The 17,634-nt window shown below is 38.8% G+C and overlaps 1 protein-coding gene across 5 annotated transcripts in view; it reads right to left on the bottom strand.

Annotated features, from left to right (window-relative positions):
* ubap2l (ubiquitin associated protein 2-like) overlaps positions 1–17,634 on the bottom strand; it is a 37,773-nt gene that overhangs the window by 3,425 nt on the left and 16,714 nt on the right. For 2 of the 5 annotated variants that reach the window (XM_044137550.1, XM_044137551.1), the window contains exons 8-26: positions 14,630–14,736; positions 14,503–14,544; positions 14,372–14,424; positions 13,466–13,560; positions 13,079–13,259; positions 11,749–11,947; positions 11,299–11,639; positions 9,684–9,856; positions 9,230–9,350; positions 8,790–8,829; positions 8,111–8,297; positions 7,964–8,030; positions 7,421–7,748; positions 6,599–6,687; positions 6,463–6,516; positions 6,284–6,365; positions 5,377–5,594; positions 3,554–3,659; positions 2,271–2,396 (exon numbers count right to left, since the gene is read on the bottom strand). In XM_044137550.1, coding sequence (XP_043993485.1) covers positions 2,271–2,396; positions 3,554–3,659; positions 5,377–5,594; positions 6,284–6,365; positions 6,463–6,516; positions 6,599–6,687; positions 7,421–7,748; positions 7,964–8,030; positions 8,111–8,297; positions 8,790–8,829; positions 9,230–9,350; positions 9,684–9,856; positions 11,299–11,639; positions 11,749–11,947; positions 13,079–13,259; positions 13,466–13,560; positions 14,372–14,424; positions 14,503–14,544; positions 14,630–14,736 — 2,609 coding nt within the window. The remainder of the gene's footprint in view (positions 1–2,270; positions 2,397–3,553; positions 3,660–5,376; positions 5,595–6,283; positions 6,366–6,462; positions 6,517–6,598; positions 6,688–7,420; positions 7,749–7,963; positions 8,031–8,110; positions 8,298–8,789; positions 8,830–9,229; positions 9,351–9,683; positions 9,857–11,298; positions 11,640–11,748; positions 11,948–13,078; positions 13,260–13,465; positions 13,561–14,371; positions 14,425–14,502; positions 14,545–14,629; positions 14,737–17,634) is intronic. The other 3 variants (XM_044137552.1, XM_044137553.1, XM_044137554.1) reach the window with 3 other exon arrangements.

Below are 17,634 nucleotides of genomic sequence, written 5' to 3'. Positions count from 1 at the left end.
TTCATTTTATTTGAAAATTCCTTTTTCAGTGAGAAAGGAATAGTTATTTTATTTATTGTGTAAGGCTTAACCAGAGTAGTTATCAGCAGTCACCGTCTTACCTGCCGTAGATTTGAAAAGCACACGGTTTAAATGATTATGAAGCAGCTTTCATCCAGTAGGAAAGACATTATTAGAAAATATGAACATTTTGAAAATGATAAATATTGTAAATTGTTTTGATAGTAAAGCAAAAATACTTTGAAATCAGCTTTAAAGAAACTTACTTCTACATAGGCTGGTTCAATTAGCAATAAATTGTCTGACAATCTAGAATTAAAAGGCTATTTTGTTGACAGAGGTCAAATAATCCATTTCATTTAAGGTTTTGGTTGTGTGCGTTTATTTCCACAGTATTTTAGTGGTCATTTTTATATCTTCCAGTCTTAGTGTCAAATGTTGGTTGCAAAATTAAAGTTTATTAGTTTTTGAGAAGAAGAACTTGAATTATTAAGCCATTATATACACAACACTTGAAAATTATTTCAAAACAATATTAACATTTATCAAAATCATTTCTGGGACAGTTTACCAACCAGCAAAGTTTGGCTTTAATGTCATTTTGCATGACAACTGTTGAGAGTTTTAAAATGAGACGATTGCACGTTTACAAGCATCCAGTGACTTTTTATAATAAACAGACTTTCAGGTCTCAGGGTTCAATTTAAACTTTTCTTTGCGTGGTTGTTCATATTACTAATTAATTGCGACTGCAGTCAGATTTCTGTGTGAACAGTTTACAGAAGGATGTTTACGTCACTCGGTTACAAAAGTTGCAACAGATTGAGCTGTTTATGGATCGATTCTAAAGTTTATTCAGCAACTGCAGCCGACAGCGTCGCCATGAGATCATAACAAGGAGGAGGCGGGTCGACTTTTGTGGAGCCCTGACTGAAACGTCAGTAGGGAAGTCTGCTTACATATGAAGTCAGAGACAGAAGTGGTGGGATGGTGATGTGCTTCAGTGACAGATTTCTTTAATAAGTTCATAATTATAATTTCCAGCCATCGTTTACATCCAGATGCCCTGCATCTGGATTTTACTGGTGCAGAATTATGCAGCATGTCTCAACATAACTTAAATGTTGGATCAAATGCAAATTGAGCGTTCCGACTGCAGACGCTTTCAAAACAATCGAATACGTATCCAAATTAGAGCCATATGTAAAGATGGCAGAGATCAGAATTGGGTTGGTCAGACTGCTGTGAAAAAGTTAAATATGGGAAAGAAAAGAGGATTTGGGTCACATTTTCCTGCTGATTCACTGATCCTGACTAAACAGAACACAAATGTTTGAGTAAAGTTTTTTATTTTTGTTGTCGGTAATAGAATAAATTTACAAACATAGAAAACATTTGACCCACAAAGTTTAGAAACTGTACACATTTCTTTAAGGGCAAATGTTTGAGCCTGTTTTCTACAATTTATCAACATTATTTTAGCTTTTTTTTTTTAAGTTGGAAAAAAAAAATCTACTTTCAACTTTGCCTGCAGTGGAAAAAGTTTGGACACAACTGGATTAGACTGTAAAAATAAAGGAAAACAACGAGTCTTAGCAGCTCAAGTCGATCACACCAGGCTTTCTGCACGCAACGTGTCACAGTAGATGTTCAGTAAAAAAAACAAAAGCAATGAGAAAAACCTCCTTAAACGCTGCGATTGGTCAAAATGGCTACAAAGACGAAACATTCTCACATTCATCACTCGGCCCAACAAATCCAAGAACCAGCGAGTTTTAAATCCAACCAGCAGGAGCCCAAGAGCTCAGACAAGAAGTCACTCTTCACCATTGACAGGAACAGGAAGCATCGAGATGTTCTGATGCCCTTTGAGCAGCGATGATGAGGATGAAGAGCAAGCAAAACGGAAAACGGAAAACAGAACGGCACCAACCAGAGAAACTCATAATCAGCTGGGATTGTTTCAGCTCGTCGTGTTTTAACTTCCTACGATGGGGCTGATCATGAGTTTCCCTGTGCAGAATTCAGGAAATAGGGAAAAAATAAGAAGAAGGTAAAATAAGCTGGTAAAAGAGGCACAACTGAAGGCAAATGTGGTGTGATGTTGGTCAGACGGGCAAAGCTATCCAGCAATGAGGCAAAAAATGAACAAGAGCGAAAGAAAACAGACGAGGGGGGAGAGGGATGGCTGGTGACACGAGGAGGAAGACTGAAGGAACAGTTTTTGTTTTGTTGTTCTTTGCTTTAATTCGGCGTATGGCGTCACTCACCGACTCCAGGCCCGGTGACAGAGCTGGCTGGCTTGTTTTGTGCAGAAGCGGCAGCGGCCACGGCAGTGCCGTATCCGCCCTTACAGAAATCCCCACTCCCTGAAGCCTGGCCCACATCCTCATAGCCTGCAACAGTCAGACACACAGCCGCAGCCCACAGCGTTAGACACACCAGGCAGGGGGGCGGGGCGGACCTGCTTCATACAGCATTTGCAAATAATTTCCTGGTCTGGAGTCGTGACTAGATGACAGGCTTCGCCAAAACGTTGTAATGTAGACTCTAAAGAGTCTGGAGACCAACTCCAAAAACAAAGCCTTACCAAGTATTTTTACTTTAGTTTCTTAAAAACAAGCTCCCATATTGTGCTGAAAAGTTACTTATAAGTTAATTTTGACTTATTTCAAATGTACTAAGATATTTGCACTAAAAACTAGAGAAAAATACTTGGTAAGATTTTGTGTTTTTGCACCGGAGAGCCTGTCTAAACGGTCCAAATCAACGTCATCATCATTTGCAAATACTGCTTGACTCAAGTCTTGGGGAAGGAGGTGAGGAAAGTGAGGGGCAGGCAGGGTGTGTGTGGGAAGGGGGTTGAGAGTGAGTGGGGTAATGGCAGAAAGCAGCAGATGGTGCAGCTTAGAACGAATGGGTGATGTGCATGTTGTGGATGCAGAGTGTGGAAGGAGATAAAACTACAAAAACACTTCAGTGCTGGGGAGGAGAATGGATACAAATGTGTAACATAAAACTCCTGAAAACCACGAGGAAAACAAACTAGAGAGAAACAAAAGAGCTAAAAAGGAAATGTGGGGAAAAAAAATGGTAGCTTCAATCGTAATTGTATGCAAGAGATGTGATCAATGGCAAAGCCCGAAGAAAGACTTTGTAAAATGAGCAGAGCAAGCCATGGAAACAGCAGGAAACCAATAACCTAACCCCTCTATCTGCTGCTGGTGCATTCACTTCCACTTCCAACATGGTGGAAATTAGACCTTCATATCATAAACAGAAGTTTAAATCCTCAAGCATAAACATGAGTCGCTCAATTTTAGAAAAACCTAAAAGAAAAAAGAAAAAAAAAAAAAAGAACGTCTCCAGCAACAACGACCGTCTTCACAAGCATGAAGAAATAAAACTTCTGCGCACACACACAGAATGTTTACACTCGCAGATGCAGCCGAGTTCGGATGAAATGTGGATTCCACGCCAACGGGGAAAACCATAAAAATCAATGAGCGGACTGTGAGAACCGTCGTGGAGGTTTACAGAGCGGGATCCTCACCAGTGCTGTATCCATGGGAACTGTAGCCACTCGCTTGCTGGAAGGGCGTGGCAGATGCATTCACGCCAACATTCACACATTGTTGTTTCGAAGAGGTAGGAGCCACCTGAGCAAAAACCGAAGCAAGTTAGGATGAAATATATAAAATAACCCGACAGAGCTGGGATTTCAGTCTTCATTTAGACCAAATATCAAGAAATTATTTGGATAAATATTAAAACTTTTCATGTTTGCAAGAATCCTTTTGCTCTCAGTCCAGCTAAATAAAACTTTAGGACTGCAAATATTACATAATCTTCAGAAAAAAAAACTATTTTTAATGCATTTCCACTATAGAAAATGTTTTCTCAGGCTTAAAGAACTATTTTATTTTTAGAATTGCAACTGGATGAATACAATTTCTTCTGTTAACTTTTCTGGAAAATGTTCTAAATAAATAATAATAATAAAAAGATATTGCTTAAAGTTTATATATTTGTAGCAAATGTCTGTATGTTATGAACACTTAAAAGTCAAAGTCAAAATCCTTGTTTGGAAACTTAGTTTTAGCTCATACAGCTAATTCTAACAGCTAAGATTTTACCCAATGACAAAAAAAGACTGAAATTATATCAGAAAAACAATCTGAAAAACTGCTCAACCTGCATGTTGTTACGTCTTTATTTAAACACATAACACTAGACCTTTAATACTTTTTGCCAAAGTGAATGTAAATGCACATCATAATCGGAATAATTAATTTGTGCCCATATACAAACCACACCGTCAGATTATTTAATCCAAATACATTTCAGTCCAATCAAGGAATTTTGCATGTTTTAACAGCCAGTCAGAAGAAACCATCAACATCAAAAACCTACAAACGCAGGATTGAAATTTGTAAATGCACACAGGTGCACAGATCTTCACTTCTGGATACATGATCTGTGAACCGTTGTAAGAAATACTGGGAACAAATTCCCAAATATCAAGAATGGGGGTGGCAGCATCATGCTGCACTTCATAAAATAGAAGTCCACCACGAGGAAGGAGAACATCAAGCAGGAATACCGAAGCATCGCCAGTCAGGAAGTAAAAGCTCGGGCGCAGGCTGGTCTTGCAAACAAACTGTTGCTGCGTTTCAATTACAAATGTGAGCAAAACTTTGTCAATATTCAGCTAAAGTAAAAAAAAAATAATTAAAAAAAATCATAATTTCGCATTAAAAATAAGAAATGTTGTTTGAAAAAAAATAAAATAAAAATCACATGAATAAGTTTTGTTTACACGACAATAAACATGACCTTCCTAGCACTTCCTGTCGTCTTTGTTATTTTCGCCAGTAGCAACATCCAGCTGTTGAATTTATGACTAGTGTGATGCAAAAACAGTGTTTCCATTGCAACTTTGTGAAATAAACTAATTGCAATACAGCCCCCCCAAAATAAAATAAAATATCACACATGCACAAGAACTAGTTTTCTCTCTAAGTTTATGCGTTTACATAAAATGAGTTTAATTTCTTAATTCCAATTTGCACAATTTAATGGCCATTGGAAGCAAAGCTAATGACTCCAAGCTTACAGCCAAAGTGGTTACGACAACAAAGTCAAAGTGTTGCAGAATTTCAAAGGCTTACAAAATTTTCTAATTACAAAGAACCAAAATATCCTGTTTATCTTGAAGTTTGTTTTTTTTTTATTCTAAAAGATCAGAAACAGTCATATTAGGACTTTCTCCTGCATCACATCCTCAGCTCTCCTCATTATGAATGTCTGTCAGTTTCTAATTTCTGCGATCTGATAGGCCGGTCAGCAGCCCTGTGATGATGTGAAGTTTCTCACCGGAAACATAGCAGGTCCGTACTGGAAGGTGTTGGGCAGGCCCGGCATGCCAGTGTAATACGGGAGGCTTGTGTAGCTGTAGCCCGGCGGCAGCGCCGGGTTGAGGAAGGGCTGCTGCGTGGTGTGGTGCGTCTGGGTCTGATTCTGTTGCGTCTGAGCTAATGTGGTGGCCGGAGCCGGCGACGACGCATCGCCTCGACCGAACTTCGACAAGTCGCCTGAAAACAGGACAAGAAAAAAAGATGAGCCCAGAAGAAAAAAGAGCGACAACAACTACCGATAACTACGTTCTTCTCCCGAACAAACAGACCTGCACCGCGGCCTTAGAAGACAAAAACACGACACAGTGGAGTCAGGAGGAGCAGTGAAATACAGGTGAATCAATATTTGTCCAACTGCACTTTGTATTTTTTTTCATAATCATATTTTTCCCATTCTAATCCAGTAACTCGGGTTGTGGTGGGTCGCTGCTGATCACCGCAATTTGAAGCCTTCACTTCGTATTGATGATTAAAATGATTATTTTTCAGTATAGTAGTTATTTGTAAAAAAGAAAAACGTTTATACTGTACTTTTATTTGTTAAAATAAATTCTTGGCCTTGTAAAAAAGGTTTTGTTCTTTGTTTTAAATGTATTATGGAGTATTTCATTGTATAATAATTGTTAAAAACATAAAGGTTCCCACTTCGCGGATTTCGTTTACACGGGTTCTTTTAGGAATGTAACCCCCGCGAAAAACGAGGGATCACTGGACCTTATTGCCAAAAAATGGCTGGATAAATTTTTTTTTAGCACATTGGTGGTTGTTTCTTAGAAACAATATGAACCCAAATAAAGTACAAAAACATGCAAAAATGTGAATTTTGCATCATAACTTCTCGACTCAGTTCTTCGAAGTGGACTCACCGGAGTACGGGTTGCTTGTCAGACTGCCCTCTCTGCCTGTCAGCGCCGTTGTTGGAGTGGCAAATGGAATGCTATAATAATCCTAGAAAAAAAAAGAAGAAATAAGCCATCAGTATGGCAATGTGTGGGTTTGAGTTGATTTTTCAGCAGTTAAGTGCTGCTCTGGAGAGGAAACTCACCAATGGTATTCTTGTTTGCAGCATTTGTAGGTCATCGTAGCCGTACACCTGAGGCTGAGATGAAGTGAGAAAATGTCAGAAAAGCGTTGTAGGAATGTGAACATAAAAGTTCAGATAACATGATTTTGAGGCTTACAGGGTAGGCATGCAGTAGTCCTGGAGCCATAATGTACGGGTTGGGCAGTAGAGGGGGCACACCAGGCGGCAGGTTTGGAGGCGCTTTCCCTGTAAAACAATTTAAATAAGGAAGTAAATAAAACTCAACCAACACAGTTATTAAAAAGAAAAACAATTTCCTGATTGCCTCATAGTTTACACTATATGGCTGCAACTAGTGATCACATTAGTAAATCAGTTTTTTTTTAGTTTTTTTTTTTTATTGTACATTCTGCATATTTTTCATGTAACCATTTAGGATTTTTCACACATTAGAAATACATTTAGAAAATGCAAATAAACCATTTAATTCCTTTTTTAAAATGACAAAACATCTAACTGCCTAAAATTGCAATAGTATTAGTATTCTTTTATGGCTGCAAACAGATGCAAAATTATACAGCTATACATCTCAGAAAAGGAGAAGTGGAGCCTCCTGCACAACCAACAAAAAAACCCCAAAAAACCAGCAAGTGGTTTCTGAATGGTAAGTCAACATCAAAACACTATTTTCCAGCAGCCATTGTGCAATGCATACAATGTAAAACCAGCTGACTAAATGTGCTGGAGCTCCGCTTGGGGTTGCTAGGTAACAGCGCAGTGACTTAACAATCGGCAGGTTTTTGAAACTGCTAATTTTCCAGACACCAAAACAATTTTTTTTAATTTACCATTTGGGTTGTTTTTAGAAGCCGTTAAGACCCAAATGGACGTAGAAAAATGTGCAAAATGTGAATTTTGCATAATTGGTTTATAGAGTTGGATGACAAATACAGTGTGTATTTCTGACTTGTCGCCCAACCTGAGGAAGCTGCAGAGTTGCGTGTGGAAGAAGTGGCAGAAGAGGGAATGGTCGAGGACATCGTAGAGATTATGATGGAGGCGGGGGCCGCTGTCTGAGCGCCCATGGAGGCAGCGTTGAGGCCCATGGCCAGACTGCTGACGGGACCTTGGCCCGAGGGAGTCGAGACGGTGGCAGGGCCCACGGAGGAGCCCTGAGGGGCTCCGAGCGACGCCTGCACTGCAGCCATGGAGGAGGAGGAGGGGGGGACCGATGAAGATGGCACAGCTGAGACAGAGGAGGAGAAGGACGAGTGCAGGCTCAAGTCGCCGTCTACGTTGGGGTGCTGCTGAGACAGAAGGAGGATGTACTTAAGACTGATGAGATTATATATCCATTAGCGCAAATCTGCATCTAGTGCGTCCATCTGCAGCCACAGGAAGCACTGAAAAAGCTGTTAGCAACTTTGAACTGCAGCACAAAACGGAGCAAGAGATGCACATCGACAATTAGTGGCTTTTACTACAGGAAAATCAAGCCGAGTGGAGCGTTTAAAGAGCTCACCAGTAAGCCTGAGTTTGACGTTCGGACTGAAGTCGGAGCCAGACTGTTCTGCTGCAATGGATGAGAGCTGTGAAAATAAAACCGGCTGGTTCAGACAATCCGTCAGCTCTCACAACGGCCTGGATGCACATTTTAACTTCAGCTCACTTGTTGTGCTGAGGAGGGGGAATGGAGCTTGTTGGGAGATCTTCGTTGTGCCCGAGAGCGCCGAGGTTCGACTGATTGGCGGCCAACAAGGAGGCGGGGCCGGAACCACTGTCTGCCAGAGCGGCCATGCTGGAGACGGATGAAGGCGTGACTGAATCAGAACCCGGCTTTACTGATACCGCAGAGCCTGGAGTAGGACAGACATTAAACAATTTGCTGTAAGATGCTCACGCTGCGAAGATAATTTCACCTGATTGGGGTTTCATCTTATAACCATGAAGTGATTCCAAAAACTAACTTAATATATGACTTATTTAGAATATAATTAAGAAAAATACAACTTTCCACTAATCCGTTTTTTTCTCTGACCTATGTGAACTGAGTTAACTACTGAAATTCCTGATTTGAAGCCAAACCTAAACCTAAACATTTTTAATTTGATTGAAAAACCCAAAAAAAAACTAAACAAATGAACATATTCGACTTGATTTCCCTAAAGAAAGTATAATAAGCTTGTAAAAGTAAGTGGAATAAACAACAAATGAACATTTTTAAGACGTAGAAAGAAACCAAGACTTATTCAGGAGATTTTACAGAAATGATTTGTGGAAGAGCTTTAGAAGCCAATCAGAAATCCTGCTGTTACTTTTCAGAATAAGACAGAAAAACAGACACTTACCTTCAACAGACTGACTAGCTTGTATTGAACTGAAGCCATTCTGGAGAAATTAAAAACAAAAATTATGAAAATGAGAATGTTTGATCAGAAGTTATGCACTAATAAAATTTGAAAAGGTATTCCAATCTAAAATGTTACATTTTAATGAGCTGCCAGTAGAAAATCATCATAATTAACTGAAATGTTTGAAAGTCTGTGTGTAGCTAATCTACGCTTCACTGACTGAATTTATTTAATAAAATAGGCATAGTTTTATACAATATTCTAATCTTATCAATACTAAAAATGAAAATGTAAGCATTTTTACAAAACAGCACTAATTTAAAATAAAAGTTGCACACAATCAATAGAAATAAAAATAAATAAAATGAGAAAATCAAACTGGATGAAAATATTAAAAATTTAAGGTAAAAGTTAAGAGCCAGCTGCAGCAGCTTTACCTTGGGCTGCAAGTCCTTTTGAGGGGACGATGAGACCGAGGGGGGGTAGCGGCGCGTTTGAGGCGCTCTCTGATCGTACATTTCCATCTGGCCGGAGTTCGACAGAGCGGGAGTTGATTCGCTGCAAATCAGAAAGAAATAAAACAAACAGAAAAAAAAAAATCACAATGTTACTTTTTTTGGTTTAATGTTGATTAGATAAATTAAAATCAAACTAGAGCATTTGCAGAAAAAATAAACATGTTTGGTGATGCCTTAATAGAAGTTCAATAGAAAGACTTAAAAATAGACTTTTTCCAACATAGTCCTAAAAAACACATTTTAATAAATTTTTATTCCAATTTGTACACAATATGGCACCAGATACCACAAATATAAAAAGCAGAACTTAAGATGTTTTTTATGTGTTGAGACAGGAAACCTTTTCCAGCTTTGGGCTTCAGAGGTTACCGACCTGCTGGGACTCGTGTAGAGGCTGTTCTGAACTTGGCTGCCTGGCGTCGTGGTGGCAGGGGTGGACTCGTACTCTTGTAGAACTGGTTCTGATCCAAACTGCAGCGCTCCAAATTGAAGATTGAGGCCTGAAATGTCTGTGGAGCCGGGCATTTCAACGGCCATCGCTGGAATCTGAGAGAGAGCAGAGGAAGAGGAACTGGATTAAAACGAGCTTAATGATGCTCAACGTGACACTTAAAGGTGAGAAGAAAACAAAAATTGGTATAATGCAATTCTTGCACCAAACCAATGCCATGTGTGAAACTCACCATATCTTTTTACATGGCCCTTTAAGTTCTGGACTAAACACTAAATGTGCTTAAATATTATTTTATAAATCATTTTAATGCAGTTTTTCCCAAATTATATCAATCAGTATCTCCAGGTTCTCGCAAATTTTCATGGAAATTCATGCAAAAAAAAAAATAAAAAATTAAAAAAAAAATTAAAAAAAATCTACAAATCACCACACTTTTTTGTATTAATACATTATTGGGAGTTTATTGCAGATTTTTCACAAAAAATGTTAAAAACTTTCTTACTGTACTGAACAGTTGCCTCAGCTTTAATTGATGTCAGATCATAGTCCATGATCTATACAGCGAGTAATAAAAAGTTGCCTTTATTGCCATAAATAAGCGTAAATATTGCAAATATTTCCAAATTAGTACCACAAACACTTTTATTTTAATTGCAATAAACAATCAAAACAATTGTGAAATCCCAGAGGGACTGAGAAGATGTTAAATATTGTTTAATTTTAAGAATTCATTCATATTTTAAACAGTCTGTGAACAGGTTTTATCAATTTATTCTGGCATAACTGGCCCTTTAAGAGCTTTCATGATCTTGATTTGGCCCCCAAAAATGAGTTTGACATTTTTTTTTCTTATAGGGTCAACATATACGCCCTGTATTGATCCACATCAAAATCTTATTAAATGATTGAATGAACTCAACACACTGACATTTCTTTTCAAATTTTTGGGTGTCTACTTAAAGCTGCACTGAAAAAAATATTTTATTTTGCAGATTTGAATTAAATGTGATGATTAGCAGCTGTGTTTTTAAAACATCTGCCTAAATTGTATGAATATCCAAGTCTTTTTTTGTGTCTCATGATTTAAAAATATACTATACTATATTGCAAAGTTGTTTACAACTACTCCTTTAACTTTTTCAAATTACAACTACAAACTTTAATATATTGTACTCAAATGTATCTGCTAATTTCTGATAAAAACCAAAAAATCTGTTGCAAAACATTTGTTTTCAGCCCCAGATGACATTGAATCTGCAAGTCTTACCAAACATCAAGAGCCTTGAACTTTTGTGAACAATATTTTAAATATTTTATAAAAATAAAATTGAACCACCACGGAACATAAAATTTTTACACAGTAAAATTCAAGAACTTCAAATATCTTCAAGGTGAATTTCCAAACTTTTCCAGCACCACACTTTTGAGATAAAAACAACACAAATTAACAAAAAATAAATAAATAAAAGTTTGAATTCACGACTATAGGACTTAATTTATTACTGTTGCCATTTAAATAAAAAAAATATATTACCTTTGTGGAAATAGAAGTTCTCTTCTTCTGCTGTTTGAGTTTGTGTTGCTGTAAAGGCAGTGGACTGGAGCCCTGGGCATCTGAGGAACTCTGGGAGACCTGCTGACCCAGAGAGGGGACGGCGGCCATTTTGGGAAGAGAGGACGCAGGCGGCGGCACCGCGTGCGTTGAAGATGTGGTTTGTTGAGGCAAGGAGGAAGAGGAGGAGACGGAGGAAGGAGGAGGCAGCCCTTTGTCCTGCAGGAAAACGTCCAACATGGACGAGGTTGAGGTGGCAGTTTGGTAGGGCTGCCGCTTCGTAAAGGGTGTGTGGATCCCAGATTCTGACTGAGTTTTCATCTCTGCACAACAGCGAGGGTGAAAAATGAAAGTGTTAAAATCAGAAAATACCTTAAATGTGACTTCTTTTTTTTTTAATTAATAAAAAGTAAAGTTTAGTTTGATTCTCACCATATGGCCCCAGAGTGGAGGCATTGTTGTCCCAGGATGAAGGTGCCGTGTTGGGAGGTCCAGCCTGGGAGTGCTGTGCTGCCAGCTGGGCCAGCGCCTGGGCGGTCTTGTACTGCTCCAGAAACTGGGAACCAGTAGTTCCTGTGCTGCCTCCTTTAGGGTCTCCCACATCCCCGAATCCCTTACTCAGCATGCTGGTCTGCAGTGCATAAAGGTAATTAAGTCAAGTTGTTACATTACTGTTGATATGTTACACCTGGTGATTCGACGACACAGCACAGACCAGGGGAGTCCAAAGTGTGGCCCGGGGGCCATTTGTGGCCCTTGATATGATTTTGAACAGTCCCCCAACCACAAGTCAAGAATTGTGAAAATCTGGTCGACCATTTCGAAAACAACCGATGACATCAAGAAAATTTGTTTTTCTGTTAATAAGTTAACAGCCTGAGGCCTTTTTTATGTTTTGGTTTGTTAAGGATTTAGTTTTTATAAAACCTTTTGCAACAAACTCATTTTTGCATTTTTAGTTTAATGAAAGTTGTGGCGCCTGGGTAATTTAAATTTGCCAGTTTTGGTTCCGGGGACAAAAAGGTTGGACTCCACTGATTTAGACACAACTCAAGCGTCCTCATTGTTTTTGTTAATAATTAAGATAGAAACATTAACCAGCAGTCTAATGCCGCAGCATTCATACCAGCCCTGCTTAGTCCGCTTCTTTAATTGAACTCAGATGAGGACCAAAGAAAAGCTTTTTATTTTATTATTATTTAAAAAAAAAAAAAAAAAAAAAAAGGAACTCTGGTCTGCCTAAGAACCAAGTTTCAAATTCTTTTGTTGTTCAAGTGCATTTGTGGATGCACCGGAGACTGCTCCAAATGCAGGCAGTGGATTGCAATGCAGGGCATTCTGGGTGAAAACAACCAAATGAATGCGCCATTCTAATGCTAGCAGGAGAAAAATCTTGTGGTCTTTTTCTAAAGAAAAAAAAAAGAGAAATCCTAGAACTGTTAAAATCTCACACCACTCCATTTTTGTTTACATTTTCTGTCTTAGGAAGTTGCTTCAGGACGTTTTTGTGTCGTTTCCATCAGTAATTCTGGGTCCAGCGCCACCACAGGCAAGAGGGGGAACAGGATTTCCAATCAATTTCTATGGTTTGACAGTGTAGTGTTATTACATTTTCACCCCCTGAAAATGTAATAAATATTGTAATTTTGTTCTCCAATCAAGCCAAGACTACCGAACTATCAGGTGTGGAAACAGCCTGAGACAGTGGGGGTCCTACGGTCGCCTAATGTTGATCCCTGCAGGGTTTTCATCAGCCGCTCACCATGCTGTGCTGGGAGTACGGGGCGCTGGAGGTTGTCTGGGAAAGTGGCCCCCCTTGCTTGGAGTTGCTAAAAACCAGAGACTGGGGCAGAGAGGAGGGCTGGGCGGCCTCCATGGGGGTGTTTTCTGTCTCTGAGGATGAAGATGTGGGAGTCTTCCCCAGCAGCACCGCAAGGTCAATCCTGCAGCAGGTGAAAAACACGTTTAGAACTTGAATGTTGATATTCGTCAGGTTTACGTTGTGCAGAGAATCTCGCACTTAAAGAGCGGAACGACGGGTTAATGTATTACTCGATGCAGAAAATAAAGGACAAAACTACTATTTACACATCAAAAAAAATAAAAAAGGAAATGTAATCATCCAAAATCAACTAAAATAAAATCCAACCTCTGTCCTTTGGTGATTGTGATATTCTCTTGAGGCGCAGGCTTTACAGCTTCTGATGCAACGTTGGAAGCTGTAAAAATCTTGGTCTCTGACAGCTGAGGAAGAGAAGAAGAGGAGGATTGGACAGTTTGTATCTGGAAGTAAACTATAAAGAAGAACTGACATTTTTCCAGAGTTATCAGGGGTTTGTGTTCATTTTGAAATAAATGAAGTGCAAAGTCTAAAAAAAAAACAGAAAGTGGAAGAAAGAAGAGAGAAAAAAAGGGGGAAGGTGAGGCAAAAGTACAAGGAATAAGGACAAGGATGGAACAGACAAGAAAAAGAAAGGATGCAAGGAACAAAGACAGAAAGGAAGGAAGTGACAAAGGAAGAACCACAAGGAGAGAAGAATGAGGTAAAGAATGAAGGGATGATGCAGCAAAATAAAGAAGGAAAGAAAAAAAATGAAATTTGGAAGGATAAGAAGAGAGAAAGACCAGAAAGATGAAAGGAGGGACAAAAACAGAGGTAGGATATAAAGGTAAGGCAGAAGAAAGCATCAAAAGGCGAGGAGGAAAAGAAGAGTAAAGGGAAGAAAGAAAGAACTGGAGGAAGGAAGGCCTTAAAAAGGGAAAAAAGAACATGAAGGAGAACAAAAGAAAGTAATAAAGGAAAGAAGGATTAAGGATAATACATTTTTAGAGAGCGGGAATCAAGTCTAGAAAACATTTTCACACACTCTTCTTTTTCTTGAACCTGAAAACACTGAAATTAACTTTCCCTGATTGCATGGAAACCATCAGTGGATCTCAGTATTTTCCACGTTCTTGTTAAAATATCAGGTTTTGCATAAGGTTCAAACTATAAAACCAAGGCGTTTCTTTGTAAAACTGTAAAATGTGAACAGCTATATCCTGAAAAACTCACATCCTCATTCCAGTCCTCGGTTCCCCATTCCTCTGTGGCAGGTCTCCATGGAGCTGTCAGCCAAAGACAATTTAACCAATGCCTCTAAAACAATAAAAGCACATTTAAAACAAGAGAACAGACGGCCTTACCAGGTGCAGAGTCAAACTTAGGTGGGTAATTTGTTCCCTCTCCTGCAGAATATTCCAAAAATTAAAAGAAAAGTCATAAAGAGAATATTATTTTTCATTTGTGGCCTTTCTTACTGAGTGTACTTACTTGCCCCCTCCTCTAACTCCACACTTCCTGTGTTGTTCCAGGTACTGCCTCCTCCATAGTTTTCCTCTGTCTGGGCTGGCTCAGCATAGTCTGCAGGGTTGAAAGTTCTGGGAAAGGCAGAGAAAAGTTGAGAACTGAGAACATGTGCAGACAAATCGCCAGCAAAAAACTGCAGAGGCTGCACAAAAAGGAAACAGCTCGGTATTCAAAGGTGACCTCTGCTTCTTTGAACAGGTTAGGATGGGTCTATGGACGATACAATACATGTCCTTCTCATTTTTTTTCTTGCACAAAATCCATTCTTAGAAAATGAGACTGTAGTCTTGTCAGTTCTATCTATTTTTAACTCCTTTCAGAATGAGATATTTTAGGGACTCCTGTCACTTTTAATCCAGATAATCTGCTTATAATTCAACGTTTACACTCGCACGTGAAAATGGCTGCAAACAGATGCGCATTTATACAACTGTTAATCTTTGATAAGCATCAATAGAACCTCCTGCACAACCAACAAGAATGCAGCTAATGGTTTCTGAAAGGTAAATCAACAGCAAAACACTTGACTTTTCCAGCAGCCATTGAACAGCGAATCCAACTGACAAAACGCACTGGAGTTCCACTGAGGTTGCTAGGTAACAAAAGGAACTTTGCTGGGGTTGCTAAGTAACAGGTGGAACCTGGCCTGTTACTAGGTAACTGACAGTACCTGTTAACAAGTGGCGTCACATTTGGAAGGTTTTTAAAACCTCCCATTTTCCAGATAACAAAAATAACGTATTGCTAAAAAGAAACATCTGTGTGGTTCTTTTAAGCACTTGGGTTGTTTTTAGAAGCAGTATAAACTCAAATGCAAGTAAAAAAACACATACAAGATGTGAATTTTACACAACAGGTCACCTTTACAGCTCATTAAAATAATATCAAATTTCTGATTTTACGCCTAGGTAAAATAACAAACACAATGAAGTTGAAGCAGAAAATCCGATGTTTTTTTCCTGACTGTGTGTAAGTAAAAAGTCAGAAGTAAATATCAAAAACATCAGCTATGTTGTGTTCTTGTAGCTTCTACTGATGCAAGTCTTATTTGTGCAAAGTGAGAAAAATCCCACAATGGGCAAACTGGAGGTATGACCAGCAGCAACAAGTCGAACCAGTCAAAACACTTTCGTTATCTGCATAAGATCCTTCCAAACACAGACACAGCCTCATCTTAAGAAAACAAACCCACGGTCGAACTTCAAGTGTTTTCTACATAAAGAAACAGAGAAAATAACTTCTGATTTTGGAATTCAGGTTTCTCTTACTAAACAGGAGATGAGGATGTCATATTTCTTTTCCACTGGAGATCAGATTATTTTCCATCATGGCACGTTTAAAGCTACTGGGGAACAGATGCAGTCAACCAAAGCAACTGAGAGTTAAACTAAATACAGAAGCACAGTGGAGGTTTGGTGATGAATCAGCTTTTACTTCACTAGAGCAGGGGTGCTCAAACTTTTTGAGACCAAGATCTACTTTTTCTCTCACCAGCCGGCTGAGATCTACCACATGACATGAAGACAAAAATTGTAAATTAAAGTCTATTGACTTACTTTATATGCGAATATACATCAGTTACAGCAGAAATAATAAAGTGATAGAAAACCTAATGCAGTTTCTTCCTCAGTGAGATTCTGACACTGGGAGGAGGTTACTGGTCTCTCAGTCACAAGCTGGTTGCAAACCTGAGGCCAGCAGGTGTCAGTCAGTTATGGTGGATCTGAAATTTGGTTTGATGACCTCAATATGAGAAGCTACAGACTGATAGGAGGAACCAAAGAGCTTTGTAAAGGTAAAAACAAATCTTCTGAAGTTAGGATATAATTAATTTAATTTCACATAATTATTGTGATAGAAGCCATTTGTTTGTTAAAATTTAATATATTTGTTCTGTTTGTTGTGAATGATGTATACTCACAAATGAACGAGGTAATTAGTCCAACGTTTGTTGAAATGAGACTTTCAGCTGCTTCCGTTCACTGCTTTCTTTTACAAAAGCACTGCTCGACTCATTAACGCAAGTATTCCGACATGGTTGTTGCACCGATGCAATCAGCGGCTGATCAGATAGCAAATTATCTACCTGAATGTAGCCAGAATTTAAGTATTTTTCAATTATGTCGTTTGCCACAATTAAGTAATCGAAGAAGACTTAAATTTCCCAGTAGGGTGCCAGTTTGTTAGGTATCCAAGCCTCTCTCTGACAACATTTCTCCTCGATTTTATGAACTGTTGTAAAAACATTTGCTTTGTGAATTTGCTACTTTACTATTTGGTAACAGATTTATTGTTCCCCACATTTTATGGAGTTTAATTTTGCTATCATGCGTTACAAGCCCAAATACAAGCGGAAAAAAAGATTTATATACCCTCATGCTGAATACAAAAGTGAAATACACCTAAAACTGTTGAGCATTTTCCAAATGTCTTGGAATACAGACTCTGAAGATCTAGTGAGACATTACGTCATTGTTTGTTGTACCACTGAAACCTCTTACAGCAAATCCCTAAATTACTGAAAAACCTCCGGCTACGTTATTCTGGTTTCTCTCTGGCAACACACCGTACATGAACATACACTCGTTGTAACGCTACCCAGGCTTTCATGTCCTAATTCAATGCTTGGTTTCAGTGAGAGAAAAAAATTTGATTTAGGCTTCTGAGGAGGATACCGCACAGCTCCTGACCTCAATCACGAAAGCCACAGTCTAGATTTGAGGCAAACTCTGAAAGGATTTACAACATAAGATCTGTAAGTGTGTATAAAAAAATAAAATAAAAAAAAGACAAAAGGAAGAAACATTCCCATCCACTTTATTCATACCTGCTTAATCCGAATTCAGTGCAACATTAGCCATAAGGAATCCCATCACAGACAAATACATTTGTCAATCCTGTGACACAGATCAGCCAGTTTTAGCGTTTTAGTGGCTGAAACTAAAACTCAAACATGCCGACAAATGCAG

The sequence above is a fragment of the Gambusia affinis genome, linkage group LG14 (genome assembly GCF_019740435.1).
Source record: "Gambusia affinis linkage group LG14, SWU_Gaff_1.0, whole genome shotgun sequence".
In the NCBI taxonomy this organism is placed as follows: domain Eukaryota; kingdom Metazoa; phylum Chordata; class Actinopteri; order Cyprinodontiformes; family Poeciliidae; genus Gambusia; species Gambusia affinis.
Note: the sequence above shows the minus strand (reverse complement) of the source record. Positions and strands in the feature narration are given on the sequence as shown.